The following is a 21318-nucleotide window of genomic DNA, read 5'->3' on the forward strand; positions in this document are numbered from 1 at the left end:
CCAACGCTGAGGCCCTCATCCAGGGGATGCTGTGGCCCCTGGACATAGGGTGTGGAGCTGGCCAGAGGGCACTTGAAGACTCCTGTGTCCCTCTCACTGGGTGGTTGTCTACACCCGCAGCCAGGATGGAGGAGGGCACAGGGGCCATTCCATCTCTGGGGTCTGGCAGACTGGGTCCCACCCCATTGGCCACTCAGAGCATGTGAAGGAAAGAAAACAGACAATGGAATTTAACCCCAACTCGGTCCGGATCCCAGCTGGACCTCACAGGAAGGGCAGCCCAGATATCTCCGAGCCTCCATTCCTCACCTCCTTCCATCCAGGGCCAAGTGGAAAACAGGATAAGTCAAAGGAGCCAGACCCGAAGGCTGTGTGTCGTATGAGTCCCTTTGCATGGAGCGTCTGGAAGGGACAGATCCATGGAGGCAGCAGACTCGTGGTCCCCAGGGCCGGGCAGTGACTGTGAACGGGAGCAGGCCTCTCTGGGGATGACAAGCACACACCACAGTCAGATGTTGGCGATGGTGGAATGATTCTGTGCGTGCACTAACACCCACGAACTGCACACTTCGCAAGGGTGAACTTTATGGTAGGTGAATTAGTACAAGTGGACAGGCTGGAAAAAACAATAAAACCCAGTCGTAACACCACTAGCCTCAAGTGGTCAGGCACACATTACACAACAACACAGGGCCCGGCCCCCCGCCTACCTTGTCTGCCCACGTGGGCCCCTCCTGGCTGTGGCACCACCGGCTTCCGCAGACGTCCCACGGCAGTGGAAGAGCGGCCCGAATCCAGCACCATCCAGGACGTCCCAGTGCAGGGTCAGTGGCCAACGCACACAGCGATGCAGGAGCAGCAGGGCCCCTGGCCGCCTCTCCCCCCACCTCCTCCCACCAGGCTCCTTTCCCCTACACCCTGGCCCCTGGGCAGATCCCTGGTCCCCTTGCCCTGGGCTGCAGGTAAGACTCCTCACCCCAGGATTGGGGTGCAGTCATGAGGGAACAATAGAGCCAACAGTCCACTGGGTTCCCAGGCCCTGCAGGTCCAGCCAGAAGTGAAGTCGGGGGGGGGGTCTCCTTGGGGTCCTCTCAGCAGAGTGGGAGCCAAAACAGGGCTCCCTGGGCCTCAGCCACTACTTCCGTTATGAATTGTATCCCCTGAAAATATTAAGGTGAAGTCCTAATACCTAGAATCTGTGGTTGTGACTCATTAGGAAACAGGATCTCTGTGGTCCCTAAGGTAAGAGGATGTCACACTGCACCAAGGTGGCCCTAATGCAATGACTGGTGTCTTCAGGAGAAGAGGGAATTCTGGATGGATGCACAGGGCACACAGGCACGTGGGGAGGGAAGCAGAGGCAGGAGGGATGCATCCAGGGGCCAGGAAACGCCAAGAACACCAGCAACAGTGGTGGCTGGAAGAGGCAGGAACGCCCTCCCCGAGAGCCTTTGGAGGGAGCGAGGCCCTGCCCACACCTCAATCTGGGACCCAGGCCTCCTGACTGTGGGAGGATCAACTTCTGCTGATTGAAGCCACCACCACCCGCCGCCCCCCAGCGTGTGGCCTTTTGTTAGGGCAGCCCCAGGACGCCAACATAGCCTCCTGAGCACTGCACCCGAAACCCTCTGAACCCGCAGACGCCCCAATGAGCAGCCTCAGAAGGCAGAAGGTATCTGTTTCTGCATCTTTATGATGGAAGGGACACAGGTCTCACCGGGGGATGCAGGCAGCCGTACCAGGACAGCGTGGAGGCCGGGCCGACCCCCTCCCACTCAGAAGAGTTCCAGGGCCGCGGCCACCGTGCTCTGCCCGAAGATGAAGGTGCCCACGAGCACGGAGACCACTCCCCACACCTCCAGGCAGCACCTGCCAGTTAACATGTACACATCAACCCGCTCTTCTTGGGACTCCTGTGCAGCCAAGCCAAGCACGTGCAGAAGGTGTATCCCATGAAGCCAGCAGAGTCACCAATTTGGAGAAAAACCCATATTATTCTCCCTCACCTGTAGGGATGGGTTCCGAAGGCAACTGGGATAATTAAAACCTCACACTGCAACTGTTAATTGAGGACTTCGTTCCTCCCTAGCATTTCATCAAAGCCAAAGAAATGGCAGGGGGAGACACCTTTCCACTCCTTTCCCTCTGGGAGCAAGGGGAAGGGAATGAAGCCCCGCTGAAAATGAGGAAGGAGGAGAAAACCCAAAGTCACCCACGATCGGGACAGTGTTTGGGGCTCCAGGGTAAGGGAGGCAGAAGCGGTTGGCCCTGGTGGCCACTGAGGACATGGGCATCTGTGAGCTTCATGATGTACCGGCCCACACTACACAGATGGGAGATGAGATTCCCACAAATGGCAGGGCTGCCAGAGACATTTCTGGCCCCATTAACAAAGGCCACAGGACCCGCTGTCACGGACAGACTGTCTAGTGAAGCAGAGTCGTGAACGCCCCCCTGTCGGAAGCAGGGAGAGCGTGGTCCGTGTGCCTGGGGCCTGCAGGCTCCTGGAGCAGCGCTGAGGGATCACAAGGCCCCGCAGCGGCACTAGCATTAAAAATATCTTCAAAGCCCACCAGTAAGAACTGTTGTGAGCTTGGATCAAGGCACAAAACAGAAGCGGCAGGACCTCAAAGACTGTCGTGGGAAAGAGCCCTTGTCCGGTTTAGAGACATCCAGGAGGCTCTTCTCCACCCAGAGGGAGACGAAGCCTATCCGTGGGTAACTCCCTGTCCCCTCACCTGCAGGATGGCCGTCCTGTATGGCAGGGAGGGGAGTGAGGGCTCTCACTGAGGAGGTGTCTGGCCAGGACCTGCTGCCTTGCGGAGGGGATGCGTGACCCTACTGGCCACGTGGCCTCCAGAACGCAGGGTTCCATTAACAGGACCAGCCTGCGCCCCATCCTGCCTGGGTCTGAGTGCAGGATAGGGAAAGATGTGTGGCCGAGGACCTCCAGGGCCCAGGAAGAACCTAAACCCACATACAGCTCCCAGCATGGACTATTCCCCTCTGAGCAGCAGGGAGAGCCGTGCTTAGACGGACAGCACGCAGGCCCCAGGTCACAGGCCGGGGTTCCATTCCTGCGGGACTCCCTCTCACCGCGTGGATGAGGCCGCGTCCCATGGTCAGCAGTTTTCTCATCGGCAGGACAATGGGGTCTCCATGGTCCCTGCCACGTGCTCATTCTGTGTGCCCTGAGCCCGTTAAGTGCCCACCCATGCTGCCACCCTTGCCTGGGGACACTCACTTGACTCGTGGTGCTATGGGCTCGACGCCAACGGCACAGATGAGGCACAGCCCTGCAGAGGAGACACCACGGCAGCTCTTCATGGTCAAAACCAGAGCAACCCCGAGCTCCAGAGAGCCCCATGAGCACCCAGTCAGCACCCAGCCAACCCCAGGGACCCAGGAGGCCAGCCAGGCCTTTGCCCAAAGTGGCCCCCCAGGCACAGCAAGCCAGCTGTGGGGTCCTGGCTCGGCAACCCCCTCATTTCTTGGCCCCTCTGAGCCGGTCTTCAGATGCCAGGGTCTCTGGGATGACACCTCAAGGGCCAAACTTGGGGCTGGACTCCTGGGATGCTTTTGGCAGCAGGCAGCTGCGGATGTTTTTTCTTTCTGGCTAATAATTCTCCTGGGATTTGAAGCCAAATGTTCCACCTAAAGCTTCCATGGCACCTTCCTCCTTGAACCCTTCCTGGCCGGCCCTTCCCAGCATGGACAACAGCTAGGGCTGAAAGGTGGCATCCAGGCCAGGGACACCGAACCCCACTGACTGGAGTCTCAGACGCCAAATAAGCAGGGCCGAAGCCAGCAGACCCGGAGCAACCGGAGGCCAAGGGAGGCGGCCACGTGACCACGGCCCTCGCATCGGAACGCGCTTCCCGGGGGCAGAGGGAGCTGGGGTCGTGCCCTGAGCACCAGCAGGCGCCACGCACGTCTGCTTCCCCGGGAGGCCCTTCCTGGGCTTCCCAGGCCGCGATAACCCTCAGGCCACCTGGACTCAACTTGACGCACTCACACCGGGAAGGTTTGTCAGAAACCATCATCGTGGAAACCACGTTTGCCTCCCAGGTCAGGGAACAAGGTAAGAAAAAGATGCTCACGGGGCACCTTTGAACCATGTGAACTCCGTGTAACTGGCAACATTTTTTAAAAAATAAGAGGAAATCCCACAGTGAGCGGCAGCAAGGCAAGAGTGGGCGTGTGGAGCTGTCTCGGCCGTGCTGTGCGGCGGGGCCTCGGGCCTCGGCGTCTCCCTGGCAGGAGGGGTTGGCGACAGCACTCCCAGCAGGCACGGCCCCGGACGGCCAGCGCGATGTTTAACCTCGGGTGTGTGCGGTCCCCAGCCCAGGTCTGGCTCAGTGGCCGGGACCGGGAGCCATCCTACCTCTGTGGGGCTCCCACGACCTCCAGGCCCCGGAGCTCCAGGACAGGGGGGCCCCACAGAGCGGAGCAGGTGCCTCACCTGGGAAGATGAAGATGAAGAAGGAGCTGATGCCCCCGATGATGCCGATGATCTCGCTGAGGTCAGGCAGGAACAGGGCCATGGCCAGCGTCACAGCGACCCACAGCACGGTCAGCAGCCCCCGCACCCACGGCCCCGAGGGCTCCGCCAGGGTCCTGGGCCCACGTGCCCGGCAGCAGCTCCTCCTCCAGAAATCCTGCATCACCGACCTGGAGGCCACACCAGCACAGGCAGCTCCAGCCCCGCCTCAGGTGCCCCGCAGCCCCTCCGATTGCCCTGTACGCCCAGCAGGGCTCCTGTCGCCCAAGGACCACACCAACCCTCCTGCGGCTCGGTGTGCAGCAGGCCGTCACAGAGAGGGCCACGCGGGGTGCGGTTCTGGGAGGGCTGGGGAGCCGGGCTCCAGTCCCGACCCTCACTCTCTGGGCCGCTCTGGGCAAACAGTCTCAGTCCCCCCTCTGCATTCTCCTCTACGGGGAACCCCCCAACACACGAGCCCGCGAGGTGCCTGGCAGGCCCTGAGCCTCAGTGGAGCCTCGTGCCTGGCGGCAAGCGGAGCCCCAGAGGGCCGGGCCTCACCTCCCCAGGAAGAGCGCAATGGGGTAAACGGTCACGATGGAGACCCCGAAGAGAGCCCGGGCCACGATGACGACCACGTCGTTGCCTGGGTAAGACATCAGGATGTCGGCAGAAACTTCTGTCCCGAAGGTCAGGAAGCCATAAACCCCTGGGGGGCCAACAGGGTGGAAGCCCAGAGAGAGGATTAGGAAGACGCCAGGCCGGTGGCAGAGACGAGACGGAGAGCACAGCACGGATCACATGGTCAACGACACTGCTAGCGCGGCTCGGGCATGGACGGCAGCCACACCTGCCATGGGCACTGCCTCGCACAGGGGCCCCAGCGCCGTGTCGTACGCCTGAGGCTAACGGAACATTGTGTGTCCACCATGCGCAAAAAGTACTTCTTTTTTTTAATGTCACATCCCCACCTGCTCCGGTACAGCACACTGACCGCACCCAGCTCCTAGCACCCTGAAGGCCCTCCTGGGAGCCAACAGAGGTTCTAGAAGGATTCTCCGAGTTGCGGAGGCTTTCCTATCCTCGGCCAGTGGATACTCTGCGCTTCGGGCTCAGAACGCCTGCTGGCCGAACCGCGGCTCATCCTTTTTTCTGCTCCCAGTGCTGGTGTGGGAGGCGCTCACGGAAGCACCCGGCGCTCCGGCAATTATCACGACTGCTTCCGAGCCCTGTCCACCCCACACCTGGCAAGGCACCCACTTTCCTGACCAAGGGTGTCAACGGTTGCTGGAATCACACAGCGAGTGACGGCAGGATCAGGGCACCAGGCCCTGGCCCCACAACCCAACCCCCTCGGCACCCGGGGCACCTGCCCTGTCACGGTACTGTTCATCCCTGGCCGAGAGCCGCGTCTCATTTCAGTTTCTCTTCAGGCCCTTTCCATGAACCCGCTGGCCCCGGAGGGGACTCTCAATCACCAAGTCATGGCCCTCTCGCCCAGAGGCCACAGATGGACCTGACCTCCCCTGCTGGGGAAAGGTTATCCAGCTAGTTTCTCAGGTGATCACGAAAGTCCAAGGAGCCTGAGACGTTGGCGGCAGCCCAAGGGCTTCCCAGGTCAGCAGCTCCCAAAGCTGGGTGGAAGAGACGGGCCCTGGGCTGGAGGGAAGCGGCCAGCCAGAGTCAGCCTGAGACCAGGGCATGCTGTGTGATCTTGAGCACGTCACAGCCCTCTCGGAGACACGCTCGGTCACCTTTGGAGACCCTTCTGCCTCTGGTAGAGGTTTGCAAGCACCCAAACCGGTCAAATCCACAAGACCGTTTTGTGAAGTGACCCAGATGTGACGCCGTGATGACCACCATCACTGTGCTGACAGCAGGGGACAGGGGGCAGCGTGTAAGAGCAGGGCCGTCGGGGCCAGCTGGGCCAGGGTTTGGGTCTCAGCTCTGCACATCTAGCCAGGAGACCCTGGAGAAGCCGTGGAAGCCCTCTGAGCTTTGTCACCCCATCTAGGAAACAGGGGCCTTCCCTACAGGGTAAGGATTCAGTGGGTGAGAGCTCCCACACCGCTGAGCACATGGGAAGCACCCTATAAGCACACGTTAGTTGGGGTCCCCTGCACTCCCTACCCAGCTCCACAGCACCCCGGCGGGGCCTTACCTGTCAGCGAGTAGATGAGGCAGCAGGCCAGCAGGGACAGCACGGAGACCAGGGCCCAGTGCGAGAGGCTCTGGTTGCGCATGCTGCGGTAGATGGACACTGCAGCTTCGTGACACTGGAAGGCAGGGGTGGAGCTCAGTGGGACTGGGGCTGGTGCGAGAAATACCTGTAGCAACCTACAACGTCCCAGCGCCCCAAAGCTCAGAAGACCACCCAAACATCCGCCAACCATAGAAGGTGTAAGGAAATCGGCAGAGGATTAGAAACGACAAATACCCACCATTTGCTTCAACGTGGATGGAACTGGAGGGTATTATGCTGAGTGAAGTAAGTCAATCGGAGAAGGACAAACAGTGTATGTTCTCATTCATTTGGGGAATATGAATAATAGTGAAAGGGAATATAAGGGAAGGGAGAGGAAATGTGTGGGAAATATCAGAAAGGGAGACAGAACATAAAGACTCCTAACTCTGGGAAACGAACTAGGGGTGGTGGAGGGGGAGGAGGGCGGGTGGTGGGGGTGAATGGGTGATGGGCACTGAGGGGGGCACTTGACGGGATGAGCACTGGGTGTTATTCTGTATGTTGGTAAATTGAACACCAATAAAAATTAATTTATTAAAAAAAAAGGAAATCGGCAGATGGTCACACGTGGAATATTACACAGCACCGAAGAAGGATGGACCCGACCACATGCCTGCACATGGGAGAGCCTCAAAGCTGTAACGCTGGGCAAGATGAGAAAACGTGCTTCTGTGGACGGGAAGTTCAAGTTACAAGTGAAGCACGCCAGGACCAGGGATCTCGTCGGCAGCACCACTGATGTCTGGGGCAGTCCTGCCCCAGTCCTATCGTAGGATATCGAGCGGAGTCCTACGATTCAGTGGGCCTCGTCCACCCACTGGATGCCAGGAACACTACCGAGGGCGGGGCTGCCCCCTGGGACAGCGTCTGGGATGGGGTTGGGCGGAATGTGGCCACACAGCCACCCACCGAGGAACGGATACACAGGCTGTGCTCTATCCATGCAGCGGAGCGTTCCGCAGCCGCAGGAGGCTACAGGCTACGACACGGATGAACCTCAAAAACACGCCAAGGGACAGAAGCCGGTCACGAGGGACCACACGCTATAGGGTTCCATTTACATGAAATGTCCAGGACAGACAGATCTGGAGAGAGACAGGTGTGGTGGCCGGGGGCCCGGGGACAGACGGGAGCAGGCAAGGTGTCCTCCTGGGGCAATGGAAGTGTCTGAGAACGGACTGTGGGGAGGGCCACACAACTCTGTGACCCTGAGGTACAGAGGACCTCTGAGGCGTCCTCTGCAGAGGAGTGAACTGCTATGTGACTTACAGCTCAACCAAGCTGTTTAGAAATCACAGCAGCAGGGGAGTCTCGAGTGTGGCCAGGAGGCTGGGCGCAGGGCCCGCAGCCCACCTTGCACCTCCCCAGCCCTTGGGACCCCGCACAGGCTGGATGCAGAGCCCTGCTAAGTGTAGGGGGAGGGGAGCCATCTGACCAGGCCAGAGCTCCTGAGGACAACAGGTGACCTCCCCCTCCCCCTGCCCCTCTGCCTCGCCGCCCCCTCACCTACCTCCTAAACACCCTCACCTACAGCTGCCCTACCCCCCACCCCCAGGTTCCAGAAGCTCCCGGCATCAGATCCTGGCAGCCCTGCCTGGGCCCCAGCCCCATCTCCACCCGCACCCCCAGCCTGCAAGTCACATCCTTTCCCAGCTTCCATCCCTGCCTCCCGTGTCCCTGGAAACCACAGCCCAGGCCCCGGTTGCTAGGAGAGGCGGTTGAGGGAGCCAAGGCAAAGGTGAGGGGGGCACCCCTCGTAAGCATCTGGAAAGCCGCCCCCGCAGCGCGAGCCTGCCACACCATATGGTGCCGGGGCACGGGAGGGAGGGATGCAAACCACATCCAGACAAACCGCTGACAGCAAAATCATCGCTTCAGATCTTTCAAAATATTGGGTGTGCTAGAAAAAATGTGAGAAACTCCTGTAAGCGGCTTGCTAAGCCCCAGAAGCGATCTATCAAGTGATTTATAAGGAAGATAAATGGAAATGTTCCAGGATTTTTTTTTTTTCAAACACGATTCTCAAAGAAAATGCAAGATGAAGAAGAGAAACAGGAGCTGGTTGGCACAGAAGGGAAGAGAAATGTCAGGCCAGGAGGCCCTGCTGTCGGGCCTGGACCACATGCCCCTGCAAACTAGATTTTACTTTGGGATGGTTTTGGTGGTGGTGGTGTGCTGCGGAGGTGGCTGTTTTTAGGAGGGAGGCAAAGCTTTCCTAAAATAAACAATGAATGGAGTCAGCTGCCAACTGCGAAAAGACTGGAAGACCCCAACCAGGACCAGAGGCAGGGAGCAGGGCCCCAGCCCGCCACCGCTCCCCTCCTGCACCACGTGGGTGCCTGGCTTGCCCCATGTCGCTCTCCCTCTGCCCCGGACGCTCTCCCTGCCAGCTGCCTGCCCTCCCCTTCACCTGCCCACCTCCCCCAGGCTCCTCAAAGTCCTTTGGAATCGGTGTTTGGGAAAGGCCACCTCTGAATCTGCCCCCTGCAGGGCTACCTCAGAAGCCCCCCCCCCACCCCGCTGGACTCCACACACACACAGCCCATCCTCACTCCGTGACGTCCGCTCAGAGACCCTGGATGTTGTGCCCCGTGGGGCCCGCCACACAGCCACCCGGACACCTGCCAGCCCTCCTGGCCTGCAGGCCTCCTGAGGCAGTATCTCTCCCCCGCAAGGCGCGTGGGGCAGGACCCACCTGCATAAAGGTGTTCTAGGTCTCTGGTTATGCGACAGTCCTCTGAGAATTTTGCAGAGGACAGAACAAGCTCTGGATCCCCACACTGTACCCCACACCCAACAAATGTGCTGTTGGTGCTGGGTTCCCCGGGTTCAATGGCAGCTCACTCCTCACCGAGCCCAGATGCCAACCCACATGCACCGTCCCCAGGAGACGGCCCATCTCGTCCTACGGCAAGTCTTTGAGCTTCCTCCCTGACAGGGGCCACACTCTCCCCAGGGAGCGGGGCATCACCACCACAGCGTGCCGCATCTCACTCCTCCACAAGCCCCTGCTGAGATTACCTGGAACCCAAAGCAGATGGTGGGGAAGACACTAAATACAGAGGTCCAGGAGGAGGGGCTGCAAAAAGACAAGAATGGATGTTTATCACAACGAGTGCAACTCAAAACAGTCTCAACTTAAAGAGGAGTTTTCAGCAATACCAGGAAAGTGCAACAGCCCGACCACGAGACCGGTTCTTCATTACCAGGAGGAGGACACATGTTAAATGCTGTGCCTTTTTTTGTTTTTTTTTTAAAGATTGTATTTATTTATTCATGAGAGACACGGGGTGGGGGGGAGAGAGAGAGAGAGAGAGAGAGGGAGGGAGGGAGGGAGGGAGGGAGGGAGGGAGGGAGGGAGGGAGGGAGGGAGGGAGAGAGGGGCAGAGACACAGGCAGAGGGAGAAGCAGGCTCCATGCAGGGAGCCCGACGCGGTACTCGATCCCGGGTCTTCAGGATGATGCCCTGGGCCGAAGGCGGCGCTAAACCGCTGAGCCACCCAGGCGTCCCAGTGCTGTGCCTTCTAAGTGAATCTGTGCTGATGTGTGTTCATGCGACCTTCTCCACCCAGGCTGAACTCGGGCAAGACGTGGCTGGAAGGAATTCCCACCTTCCTGCTGAGGTTGCCTGGTCCCATCAAGGTTAGGGGCGGGGACACAGGCAGCACCCCTTAAATCCAGCAGTGCAAGGATGGCTCAAGTGCTGTCCTTGCTGCCTAAGAGGATGGAGGTGCACAGGACAGGATCATTAGGTTCAGCCCTCTCGGTGGTCCCCAGACGGGGGGGCCCCAGCTTCCTCTGACAAGGAGCTCTGGATGCCAGCCCCTGGAGCCTTAAGGGACAGAGGGAAGCAGCACCTGCTGGCCTTGGTCCCTGGTCAGCTCTGGCCCATTCCTCTCTTCCCTTCCTCCCTCCCTCTGCCCTGGGCCCCATCCTCCTGGGCCCTCATCTCCTTGTCCTGCCCTGATGAGGTTGTTACATGAGCAGCAGCCTCCATAGCTAAACCTAAGGCTGGGGCTCAGCCCCACGTGACCCCAGCAGCAGCATTTGGCAGCAATCACTGGAGCCAGCTTTCTTGAAATTTTGTTCACCGACTTCTGATTCCTACCTTCTATCCTCTTCTATCCTGGGTTGAATAATATCCCCCCAAACTTATATCCCCTGGGAACCTTGGGACAAAGACTTATTTTAGAGGGGCTCCTGGGTGGCTCAGTCAGTGAAGTGTCTACCTTCAGCTTAGGTCATGATCCTGGGGTCCTGGGATAGACCCCGCATTGGGCTCTTGGCTCATCGGGGAGTCTGCCTCTCCCTCTCCCCACTACTCATGTGCGCTCTCTCTCTCTCTCTCTCTCTCTCTCTCTCTCAAATAAATAGAACCTTTAAAAAAAAGGCTTATTTGGAAATAGTCTTTGTAGATTTAATTGGTTAAGGTGAGATCACACTGCAGTGGGGTGCGTGCTAATCCAACGACTGGTATCCCTACAGAGAGAAGAAACAGACAAGGGAAGAAGGCCCTGTAAGGACAGAGGCAGAGACTGGAGGGATGCGCCCACGTGCCAAGGGGCGCCATAGATGGTGGGGTCACCAGAAGCTGGAAGGGGCAGGAAGGAGCCTCCCCTAGGAGCTAGAGGGAGCATGGCCCCACCACACCCTGTCTCTGGGCTTCCAGACTCAACTGGGGAGCAACTTCTGCTCTTCTCAGCCACCCAGTTTGGGGTCATTTGTTGTGACACCCCCAGTCTCCTGCTTCACCTTCACTCTCTCCTTCCACAGGCTCCGCCCCCCTGGCCCTGACCTCCTGGGGCCGGGCTGGGTACTGGCTCAGGGGCGGTTCTTACCCAGCCTGGCAGCCTGAGGTGCCACCTCTGGGCTGACACCAACCACATGTCTCTCTCCAGTCTGGAGCCCCCTCTGACCTCCAGAAAACAGGTCCAACCGGCCACCTGATGTCTTCACCGAAGGCCTTGGAGCTGCCTCCAGCCTACCACGTCCCCACATGACTTCCTCCCCCAGCCACCTGCTCCTGTCTTCATCCCAAGAAGAGCACGGCCATCCTTCCCAGTGTTCAAGCCCAAAGCTCAGTTACCCTGGTCTCTTCTCTTTCTGATGTTCTACTTCCGATCTGTTGGCCAGGAGGGGCCACATAATTTGTGGAGCCTGGTGCAAAATGGACATACTTCACCCCCAATCCCCTCACTTATTCAACAGAGAACTTCAGGATAGCAGCAGCAGAACATTAAACCAAGTACAGGGTCCTTCTGGGACAGGGCCCCAGTGACCATACTGGTCACAGGCCTGTGGCACTGGCCCTGCCATGAGCAGATGTGATTTCAAGCCCTACTTTGCTCAAAATCCTGCAGCAGCTTTCCCAGCCAAACCGAAGTCCTCACCATGTGCGGCGTCCCTAGAGGATACCCCCACCCACCCCCAGTCTTGGCCTCGCTTTGGCTGATCAGGCCACACCAGCCTCCACACATTCTTGCTCCCTCTGCCCAGGCACCTATGCCTTGCTGGCCGGCTCTGCTGCCTCCATTCTGTGGGGGGACAGGTCTGCCCAGGAGCTCCAGACTGCTGTGGCATTTAGTGCCTGTGTGTCCCTCATCTGTCCCTGGCCCTTGCTAGTAACAGCTGAGTCCATCCTGAAGAAGGACAGGGGACTCCATGGGGCTCTGTGGCATCAGAGACATGAAGGATTTCACAGGGAGGTGCCCAGACTCTGTGCAAACCACAGGGAGGCGAGTGTCCCTCCTCCAAGGATCCCCCTGCAGCGCCCCCGGGAGCTGTGAAAAGCCACCCCCTCCAACTCACCTCAGTGCAGGCCGGGTCTCGTGAATGAGGCCCTGGGGCCCGAGGTAGTACTGCACCACGATGACCAGAGCCAGGTAGCAGGCGGCCAGGGTGCCTAGGATGCTAACAGACGGTGCGCAGCGTTAGGGGCCTCCGTGGTGTGGCCACAAATGCAAGGGGACACCAGCCCTGCCAGGTAGAGCCCAGGGCGCCACCCAGAGTGGGGTCTGAGTGCCAGCTGTGCCCAGCGGTTGGGCAGCATTCTCACTGCTGAGCCTCAATTTCCTTCTCTGTGCAATGGGGACAGTGGGAAGACAGCTTCAGGCAGGGTGCTCCTCTGGCCCAGAGGTCAGATGAACCAAATTCCTGACCAGGCCAACACCTGTGAGGTGTGATGGCTCCAGGTACCCCCGTTTCGCCAACAAAAGCCGTACAGCTGCTCAGATTTGGCATCGCAGTCGGGATGCCTTGGGCTTGGCCAGGCCCCAGCGGGGAGCGCCCCGACCCAGCTGATAGGACAGGGGAGCCAGGCGAGGGCTGGACACGCCGAGGGGACTCGGGTCTCCTGCGTGCTGCTCCTCTGTTCTAGCTCCCAAGTGAAAGGTCTATGGTCACACACACAGGAAAGGCAGGTGGCAAACCCTGACGGATACTTGTCCCAGACTTTATCTTTTCAAAAGCACACATCAAGCCTCAGATCGTAAAATGAAAAAAGAAGTGCGTGTGTGTTTGGTGTCTGTGCCTGAGTGTGCGTAAGAAGCCTGTAATAATTAAAGAACAAAGCGCCAGCAGCAGGTCACGTCAATACGGGGAGGGTTTATCTGTTTTCCATCACGTCTACATGTTACTTGTATCATTTTCCATCTTTTTTTCTCTTGTCCAAGTGGGAGGACCGATGCCGGCAGCTTCTCTGATCCCAGGCGGAGAGAAGACCGGCCGAGGGGGACCCGGCCGGAGCCAGCACCCTGCCCGGGAGCAGCTGCAGAGCCCGACGTACCTCGTGTGTTTCTGGAACCCGATCTCCCGCGGGGCCGACAGGGGCAGGATGACCAGCGCGGAGAGCAGGGTCAGGGTGAAGCGCTGGTCGGCGTACCAGGGCGGCGGGGCCGGCGGGGCGCTGGGCAGCAGGAAGTCACTCACTGGCGGTGGGAGGGCGGGAGGGCAGCACCCGCTGAGAGCCCTGCACGCCCCTGCCCGCGCTCAGGGCTCGGCCCCGGGGTTCCCTGCTCCCGGCCCGTGCGGGGTTGGCCGTGGGCACCAAGTCAGCCAAGGGCGGGAAGTCAGCCACAAATGAAAGACAAGTAAGAGGCCCTAGTGTTTTCGTGGGAGATGCCTCTGGTTTGCTCCAGAGCTGGATGGGTGTGTGGGGTGGGGGCCTGGAGTGGCCTTTCGGTGCCAGTGGTGGTGGGACACTGAGCAACCACGTGTTCACATGCCCTGGACCGGAGGAGGAGGGCAGGGACGAGCTGCCCAGGTCTGCTCCACAAAGTGTCGGCTAGGGGTCACCTGGGGGTACTTGGCTGACTAGATGCCTCGGCTGGAGGATCCTCGATGGCTCCACACTGGGTGCCTGGTGGGGCCGCCTGGGATCCACTGTGCCCTCCCTGCAATCTCGGGGACTCTGCACCCAGCAGGCTGGGCTGTGGCAGGGGAAGCTCCTGAAAATCCCGGTACAAACTGCCTGTCCTCTTAAAGGCGAGGCCTGAACCTGGCACCGCATCACATGGGCCAGACTCTACTGGGCCGAGGGGTCTTGGAGCCCCCTCTGATTCAAGGTGGAGGGGACACAGACACCCCCCCCACCTCACCCCCGGCTTCCACCCACCTCTTAGTGGAGGTGATACCCACGAACCTGGGACCATTTCTTCATCCTGCCGTTTGGGGCGGGGTGGGAGAGCAGTAGTGGGGGAGGAGGGTGTGGATGGCAAAATGGGCTGAAGCTGGGTGGGGCACTGAGCTCCCTATAGCCCTGCTGCTGGGAGCTAGGGGTGGTTCAAGGCCACATGGGGCTGCTCTCTCAGGGGGACTCTAACCCTTCTTTGGGCTTCACCAGATGCTCAATAAAGCCAGCCATGCAAAGATGCAAAGAAATGAATGGCTTCTCAGAACAGCTATTTTTCTACTGAACCACTGCAAGGGGAGAGTCCTAGCTTGAGGTCGCTCCAACAGGCACCCAGTTCCAGGCAGGACAGTGAAGCAGGCGTTCTGGGCCACAGATGCCCAGGCAACGCAGGCACCCAGAAGCCACATGGCCTGGGAAGGGGTGCAAGCCCTGCTCATGCATCTGGAACTCCTCAGTCAGGAACCCAGCTCTGACACCTGGGCTCCAGCAGCTCCTCTTGAGCCCTCATTTTCTAGAGCATTCCTCGAGGTCTTTCAGCACCTGTCACTTTTCATCATTTGTGCTCAGTGCATGCAGCGACAACCCCAAGCTCTATTCAGCCCTCCTCCCAAGAAGCCTGGGCTTGCCTACAGAGAGACACAGTCCCAAAGACCTAACCACCAACACACACGCGATGCTCTGTCCACCCCAGTCCATCTACCCAGGGCCAGGATGGCTTGTATCCTCATCATTGCTTTAATCTGTCCAGCTGCCCTACTCCTGAGCCTGAGTGCAGCCTCTGAATCCTTTTCAACCCAGCACCACCCCAGACAACCAGAGGTAAAATCTGACGTGACTCTACTTGCCACTGGCAGGCAGGGTGCTTTTGTGCCCATTTATGCACTGAGAGGTTCAGATTTACCAACCTCTGTGCTTTCTGGGGGAAGAGTACTGCCCAAGACATGGAAGCCTTGTGTTTCAACATCCCAGCACCGGGGGCCTTCTCATTTTTGGTTCAAGTGGCAGACCAGAACAGCCAAGTGGAGAGACCGAAATCCAAGCATATACATAACTGCTTTCCAATTAAAAATCTAAACACAATGAAAACCAGAAGCCATCAAGATGATAGAAAAAAAAAAAAAAAAAACAAACCCAAGACCCAATCACATGCTGTTTGCAGGAAATGCATCTGAAACTCCCAGGCACAGTCAGGCTCACAGCGAAAGAGCCCGGAAGAGAGAAAAAGCCAGAAAATACTCATCTTAAGGAGGCTGGGGTGGCTATAATTCATAGCTGAGAAGGTCGATTTGACAGCAAAGTACTACCAGAGACAAAAAAGGATATTTCATGATGATAGAGGGACAACTCATGGGCATGAGCCTGATGACTGAGCTTCAAACACCAGGAGGCAAAAATGGACAGAATTAAAAGGGCAAATAGGGGGTGTCATCTAGGAGGCTCCGTCTGCTAAACGTCTGCGTCTTGATTTTGGCTCGGGTCACGGTCTCAGGGTCATGAGATGGAGCCCCGCATCTGAGCTTGAGATTCTCTCTCTTGTTCTCTCTCTGCCTCTCCCCCTGCTCACACTCTCTCTAAATAATAAAATCTTTAAATGGGCAAATAGACAAATCTACAATCACAGCTGATTTTAACACCCCTCTTTCAGGAACTGATAAAGAGACAGATCTATTTATTCCAATTAGAGAGAGAGAGAGAGAGAGAGAGAACATGAGCAAGTGGGAGGAGCAGAGGGAGGAACAGGCTTCCTACCGGATGTGGGGCTTGATCCCATGACTCCAGGATCATAACACTCATCCAACCTGAGCCACCCACGTGCCCTGAATAACTTGATTTGAAAACAACAACAAAAAAAAAAACCCCAGCAAGGCTATGGAGGACCACCTGGAGCTGGAGCAGAGCTCTGGAACACACCACCCAACTACAGAATGCACGTGCTGTAAGAGTGCACGGCGCACCGCGTGCCCACCAGGACAGACCACATTGGGGCCCAGCCCAAGTCTGAAACCACGTGCAGGGTCTTCTCTGACTGTGGCACAACAAAGGCAGAGACCAAAGGGGATCCAGAAAACTCCCAAGGATCTGGAAGCCAGGGGGCCTGGGCTCAGTCCTGGAGGCCCACAGATTCAAGCTGTTACTGGCTCTCTCTCCATCAGGCTTCTTTGCAACTGGCTTGGCTTCCCCGCCCGTACACTGGGTCGTTGCCACTAGACGCCCAGCACAGCCCTGCTCCCTTTGTGACCCTCGGGGTGCCCATAATTACTACTCCGGATCTCCCTCTGCCACAACATGAGGAGCTTGGGGTGGCTCCCCCCCAGGGCCCTGCCCAGTACCCACACCCCGCTGGTTAACCAGAAGCCCCTGGGGATTTCCCCTATTTCCCCTACCCCCACCCCAGCACCAGTACGTACGCTTCTCCAGCTGGTCGCCAATCACCCTGAGGAAGGCCACGGAGATCATGAGCAGGTTGACGATGAAGCAGGCCTCACACAGCTTCCCGACGGTGGGGCCGCACAGCCCTCCAACCACACCCTGGTAGGTGGCCTGGCCGCTGATGGAGGCGGCGTAGCCTAGGATGACCAGCCCGCTGATGAGGAAGACCAAGGAGACCTGGGGAGCGGGACCGTGGGGCCAGGGCACACCCCACACTCAGCACCTGTGCCAGCTGCCCCTTACACTTTTGATACCACTTCCGCCTGCAGCCTGGGGGCCTCTCCCCGATAGGCCACCAGGCCTTCCTCTGCCCTGAGACCAGAGCTACAGAGCAAGCAACCATCCAGGCCTCTAGGGCTGTATGGCTGTGCATCTGGGGCTCATTCATACCACCCTGCCCCACTCGGCAAATGAAGCATCAGAAACCCAGAGAGTCTAAATTCCTCTTCTGAAATCCCATGGGTTTTGGGTTAAGAATACCTATCACCGGGAGGGGTACAACAAATGCACGTGCACAACGCACACCCATCGAGACAGCACACACTGCCATACCCTGAAGCCTTTTTCTGCCCCTTCCCACTATCATTCTGCTCCTGTCCTGACCCCAGAAGAAACCATTGACTGATCTTCACACCTGGCTGCTTCCACCCACAGTAACGTTTGTGAGGCCCAACCATACTGGGGGCACCAGGACTTTATCCCTATTTTTGCTGAGTGCTAGCCCATCACCTGGAGAGAACCACACTTGGTTTATCCAGTCCCCTGATGACACACATCTTGGGAAGGAAGTGAACTTTCTAGAACAAGTGACATGGAAGACGTACGTTTCATCCTCCTGGACACACACCTAGGAGGAGAACTGCTGGATCACAGAGTAGGTGCAGGTCTACCTCTAAGAGTTCACCCGGCCGCTTCTCACGGTGGTTGGGCCACAACACCCTCCCCTGGCGATGTTGTCCCTAAGCTGGACTCGGTCTCCACATTCCCATGAAGCAGAGCCATGCAAGAGTTGGGGGACACGGCCAAGAGGCTTGAGGAAGCTGGAATGTCTGTCTTCAGACATAGTTCATGCCACTGGACGAGCAGTATTACCCCCAAGAGGAACTTGAAGTGTCAGAATCAGAAGGAACATCTTCATCCAGGCCGTCCCTGTGCCTGGGCCCCTCTCTGCCTCCAGCACCCCCCTTACCTGGGCCATTCCCACCCTTCCCCCTCCTCTCCGAGGACACCTGCTCCACAAGGTCTCCTGATGCACGGCCCCCGAGATGGGCTAAGCCCTCCACTTCGGGCTCCCACAGAGCCATGCCTTTCTTGGGCACACTTCTGTCCATACCCAGTTGTGACTTGGCGGCTACAGTCTCTGCAGATGTAAATAATGTACATGTAATTCAATAAAAAAGGAGTCTTTGCAGGTGTAATTAAGCATCTTGAGACGAGGTCCTTCTGGATAGGCCAAGTGGGCCTGAAATCCACTGCTGAGTGTCTCTTCGAAGAGAAGGTCATAGGACAGTGGGGCAGAGATTGGAGAGATGTGACCACATGCCAAGGGACACCTGGGCCCACCTGGAGCTGGAAGAGGCAGGAAGGATCCTCCCCTCGAGCCTCCAGACAGAGCATGGCTCTGCCCATGCCAGGTCAAGACTTCTGGTCTCTGGGACCCTGCGAAGGGACTTCTGTTGTTTTAAATGCTCTGTGGTCTTGTGGTCCAGTGGCCTGAGGACACAGGTACTTACAAGTGTCCACGTATCACGAGGTTCTCAGTTCTCTCTACCCCCAGACTCCAAGCTCCATGAGGGCGGGGATGGTGTCTGTCCTGCATTATCTTTTAGCCCCAGGAAGACACCCAGTACATGGCAGGCACTCAGGAGGAATTGTGGACGAAAGGAGGGGGTGGTGGGGTCAGACAAAGCCTCTGCCCATGAATGCCTGTCTGCCAACGCAACAATCCATCCATGCAGGACAGGGCAGCCCACAGGAACGACCCCGAGCCGCAGGAGAGCAGAGCCCTTACCCTGTGCCCAGGCCTGGTCTCTGAGGCTCCAGAGAGGGTCAAAGTGCATTGAAATTTCATGAAAGCGCCAGCACTAATGGGATCATCAAAGAGACTCACAACCTCACACCATGACCCCCAGCCGTGTGGTGTTTAAATGCTAATAAAGGGCTAGGTGGGCTCACTGGCCAAGAGAAGTGGGGGAGGTTGTTGTCTGGGGGGCAGGGAATGGGGTGTCGGTCCCCAGCCTCATTCTTTTCCTTGTTGGCAGTTTAAGTTTATTCATGTTTGGCCTTCCATCTACTCAGGGCAGGAACCTTTAGACCAATCTGCAAGCCACGCAGGCAGCAGCCCCATCACCTGGGAGCTCCTCAGAAATGCCACTAGACCTCAGGCCCACCCAGACCTGCTCAATCAACAACCACATTTCAGCAAGGTGCCCAAGGAGACTGCACGTAGTGTAAAGGGTGAGACCCCACGTCCCCGCCTCACAGCCCTCCCCACCGCCCTGGCAATGGCCACACCTGTGCCTGACCACCTGCTTCCTCATTAACTGTGACTGGAGATCAGGCTTCTTTCTTGTTGTCCTGAAGGGGGGCCTTTTGGCTCCACACATGCCAACACAGCTAGCTTTCCCTTCACACGCAGCTGGACAAGTTCTTCATTTCTGCTGGGGCTCAGCTCAAGGCCACCTCCGCAGGGAAGCCTTCTCTGACCGCTCCGTGTGCTGAGACATCCCACCCCTCCATGACATGACCCTTTCAGCACTGCCACTCCCTGAGACTATCTTATTTGACTTCTTGTATCTTATCTGATTTCATCATTAGAACAAGCTTCCTGGAGGACAGAGGCTGCGTGGTCGTAGCCACCCAACATCAGAACAGGCGCTCGGCCAACGCTGGGGGGGGGGGGCACGGTTACACCGGACACTACACGGGGTTGGAGGGAGCCGTTTCCAGGAGGACAGGAAGGCCCCATGGCCCTTACCAGCCGGCTGTGGAAGGGCTGACCACCAAACTCAGCAGTCGCCATCAGCTTGGGGGAAAGGATTTCAAGTAAGATGCAGCTGTGCTAGTGTGCGGCCCGTCTGCCTGACGGGCGCCCAGGCCTGGACTTCCTGCGAAGGGAATCCAGGCTGGACGTCGGGGCCGCGCCAGAGGGCTGAGCCTGCTGAGTGTGGGTGTGAGGGTGTCACAGCGGCTTCCACCTGATCTGACTGCACACAGGGTTCGACTTTCATCATCGGGCTGCAACCAGCTGGTGAAAGAAGTCAACTGGCCAGGTGGGCGGCTCACGGCGGCGCCTTCCCGGCCAACGGGCAGATTCACCTGATGCAGGTGCCTGTGAGTACGGGGCTTCCGCTCGGCCTCGACCTCCCCGCCCTCAGCAGCCCGGGGGGGGGGGGGGGGGCTCTCTGCCCAGGGCCGCGGCGGGATGATCCTCTCCCCAGAGCAGTTGAGGGGGCCCCAAAGCAAGTCTCAAAGGTGTCAGTTTCCACAACAGCAGCTCCACAGAAGCAATGCCAGAGATCCCCCCCCCCCGAAATACTCCACAGGGGCTTACCAGCTCCACCAGGAAGGCGGGGACCACCCCACCTGCCTTGTAGAAGGCCCAGGGGAAGTTGAGGAGGCCAGCCCCCAGTGCAGATTTCAGGAGGATGAAGACGGCGCCCAGTGAGGACAGAGTGGGGCTGGCGGCCGCAGGGACTGGCTTCTCCCGGAGGCCTGAGCGGCCGCGCGCGGGTCCCTCCAGGGCTAGAAGCAGCAGCGGGGTGGCAAGAGGGGCAGTCTTCGCCCTGCCTTCCAGGCTGTGACGTGTCTTGCTCCCCGAATGTCCCTACGCCACGGTCGACCTCGCGTTGCCCCCTTAGTTACCGGTTTCTGGGCTGCCCCCCCCCCCCCCCGCCTTGGGTCTTACCCCTTCTGCCCTCAACCTCCCACCAGTCATCCTCACTTGGGCCCTCCCACGAAAGCCTGAGGCCGCCCCTGCCCCCCCCCAACTGCTCTCCCAGCCTCCACTCCCCATGCCCATCCCAGCACATCACCCTTACCCCCAAACCCAGACTCCAGGGTGAGACTGTCCTCAGCCATCAGGGACAGGGCTCAGGCTCGCTCGAGGTGGTGCAGCTGCATTTCTTGGGTCCCACCAGTGGAAGAAGGAAGATTCTAGCTCTGCCAGCGGGTGGGAAACGAATCAGGAATTAAGAGAGCCTTAGAAAGCATGGGCTGAGGTCACGTCCCCACACCTAGGGGGACAAGGACAAAAGGCTGAAACCATCCGTCCCAAGAACTTGGAGCTTCTGAGACTCCCAGCCTGAGGAGGGGTCTTAAGACTCCCTCCCCTCCCCCGCCCTGGTGAAGGCCCCTCCCAGGAGGCGGGGCTTGCCTGGCCGCCTGAGGGTCAGAGGGAGCCCAGCTGGGAGAGCTCAAGGGGCAGGCCTGCACCTCATCTCACCCACTGGCCTGGGCTCGGGGTCCCCCTCCAGGCCCCCAGTCGAGGAAGAGAGCTTAGAGCTCAGCGTCTGCACTTGCTCACAGTGTGTG

The 21318-nt window shown here is 58.6% G+C and overlaps 1 protein-coding gene across 1 annotated transcript; it reads right to left on the reverse strand.

The window, feature by feature from the left end:
* Nucleotides 1-1775: 1775 nt before the first annotated feature.
* Nucleotides 1776-20865, reverse strand: SLC38A8 (solute carrier family 38 member 8). The gene is made up of 11 exons (XM_055305218.1): nt 20826-20865; nt 20339-20529; nt 16764-16962; nt 13510-13651; nt 12534-12635; nt 9747-9804; nt 6642-6756; nt 5042-5189; nt 4463-4671; nt 3245-3296; nt 1776-1869 (listed from the first exon to the last, which is right to left on the reverse strand). The coding sequence occupies exons 1-11, from the start codon at nt 20863-20865 to the stop codon at nt 1776-1778; spliced, it is 1350 nt and encodes a 449-aa protein (XP_055161193.1).
* Between the last annotated feature and the right edge of the window lie 453 nt (nt 20866-21318).

Source organism: Nyctereutes procyonoides, unplaced genomic scaffold, assembly GCF_905146905.1.
Source record: "Nyctereutes procyonoides isolate TBG_1078 unplaced genomic scaffold, NYPRO_anot_genome, whole genome shotgun sequence".
Classification (NCBI taxonomy): domain Eukaryota; kingdom Metazoa; phylum Chordata; class Mammalia; order Carnivora; family Canidae; genus Nyctereutes; species Nyctereutes procyonoides.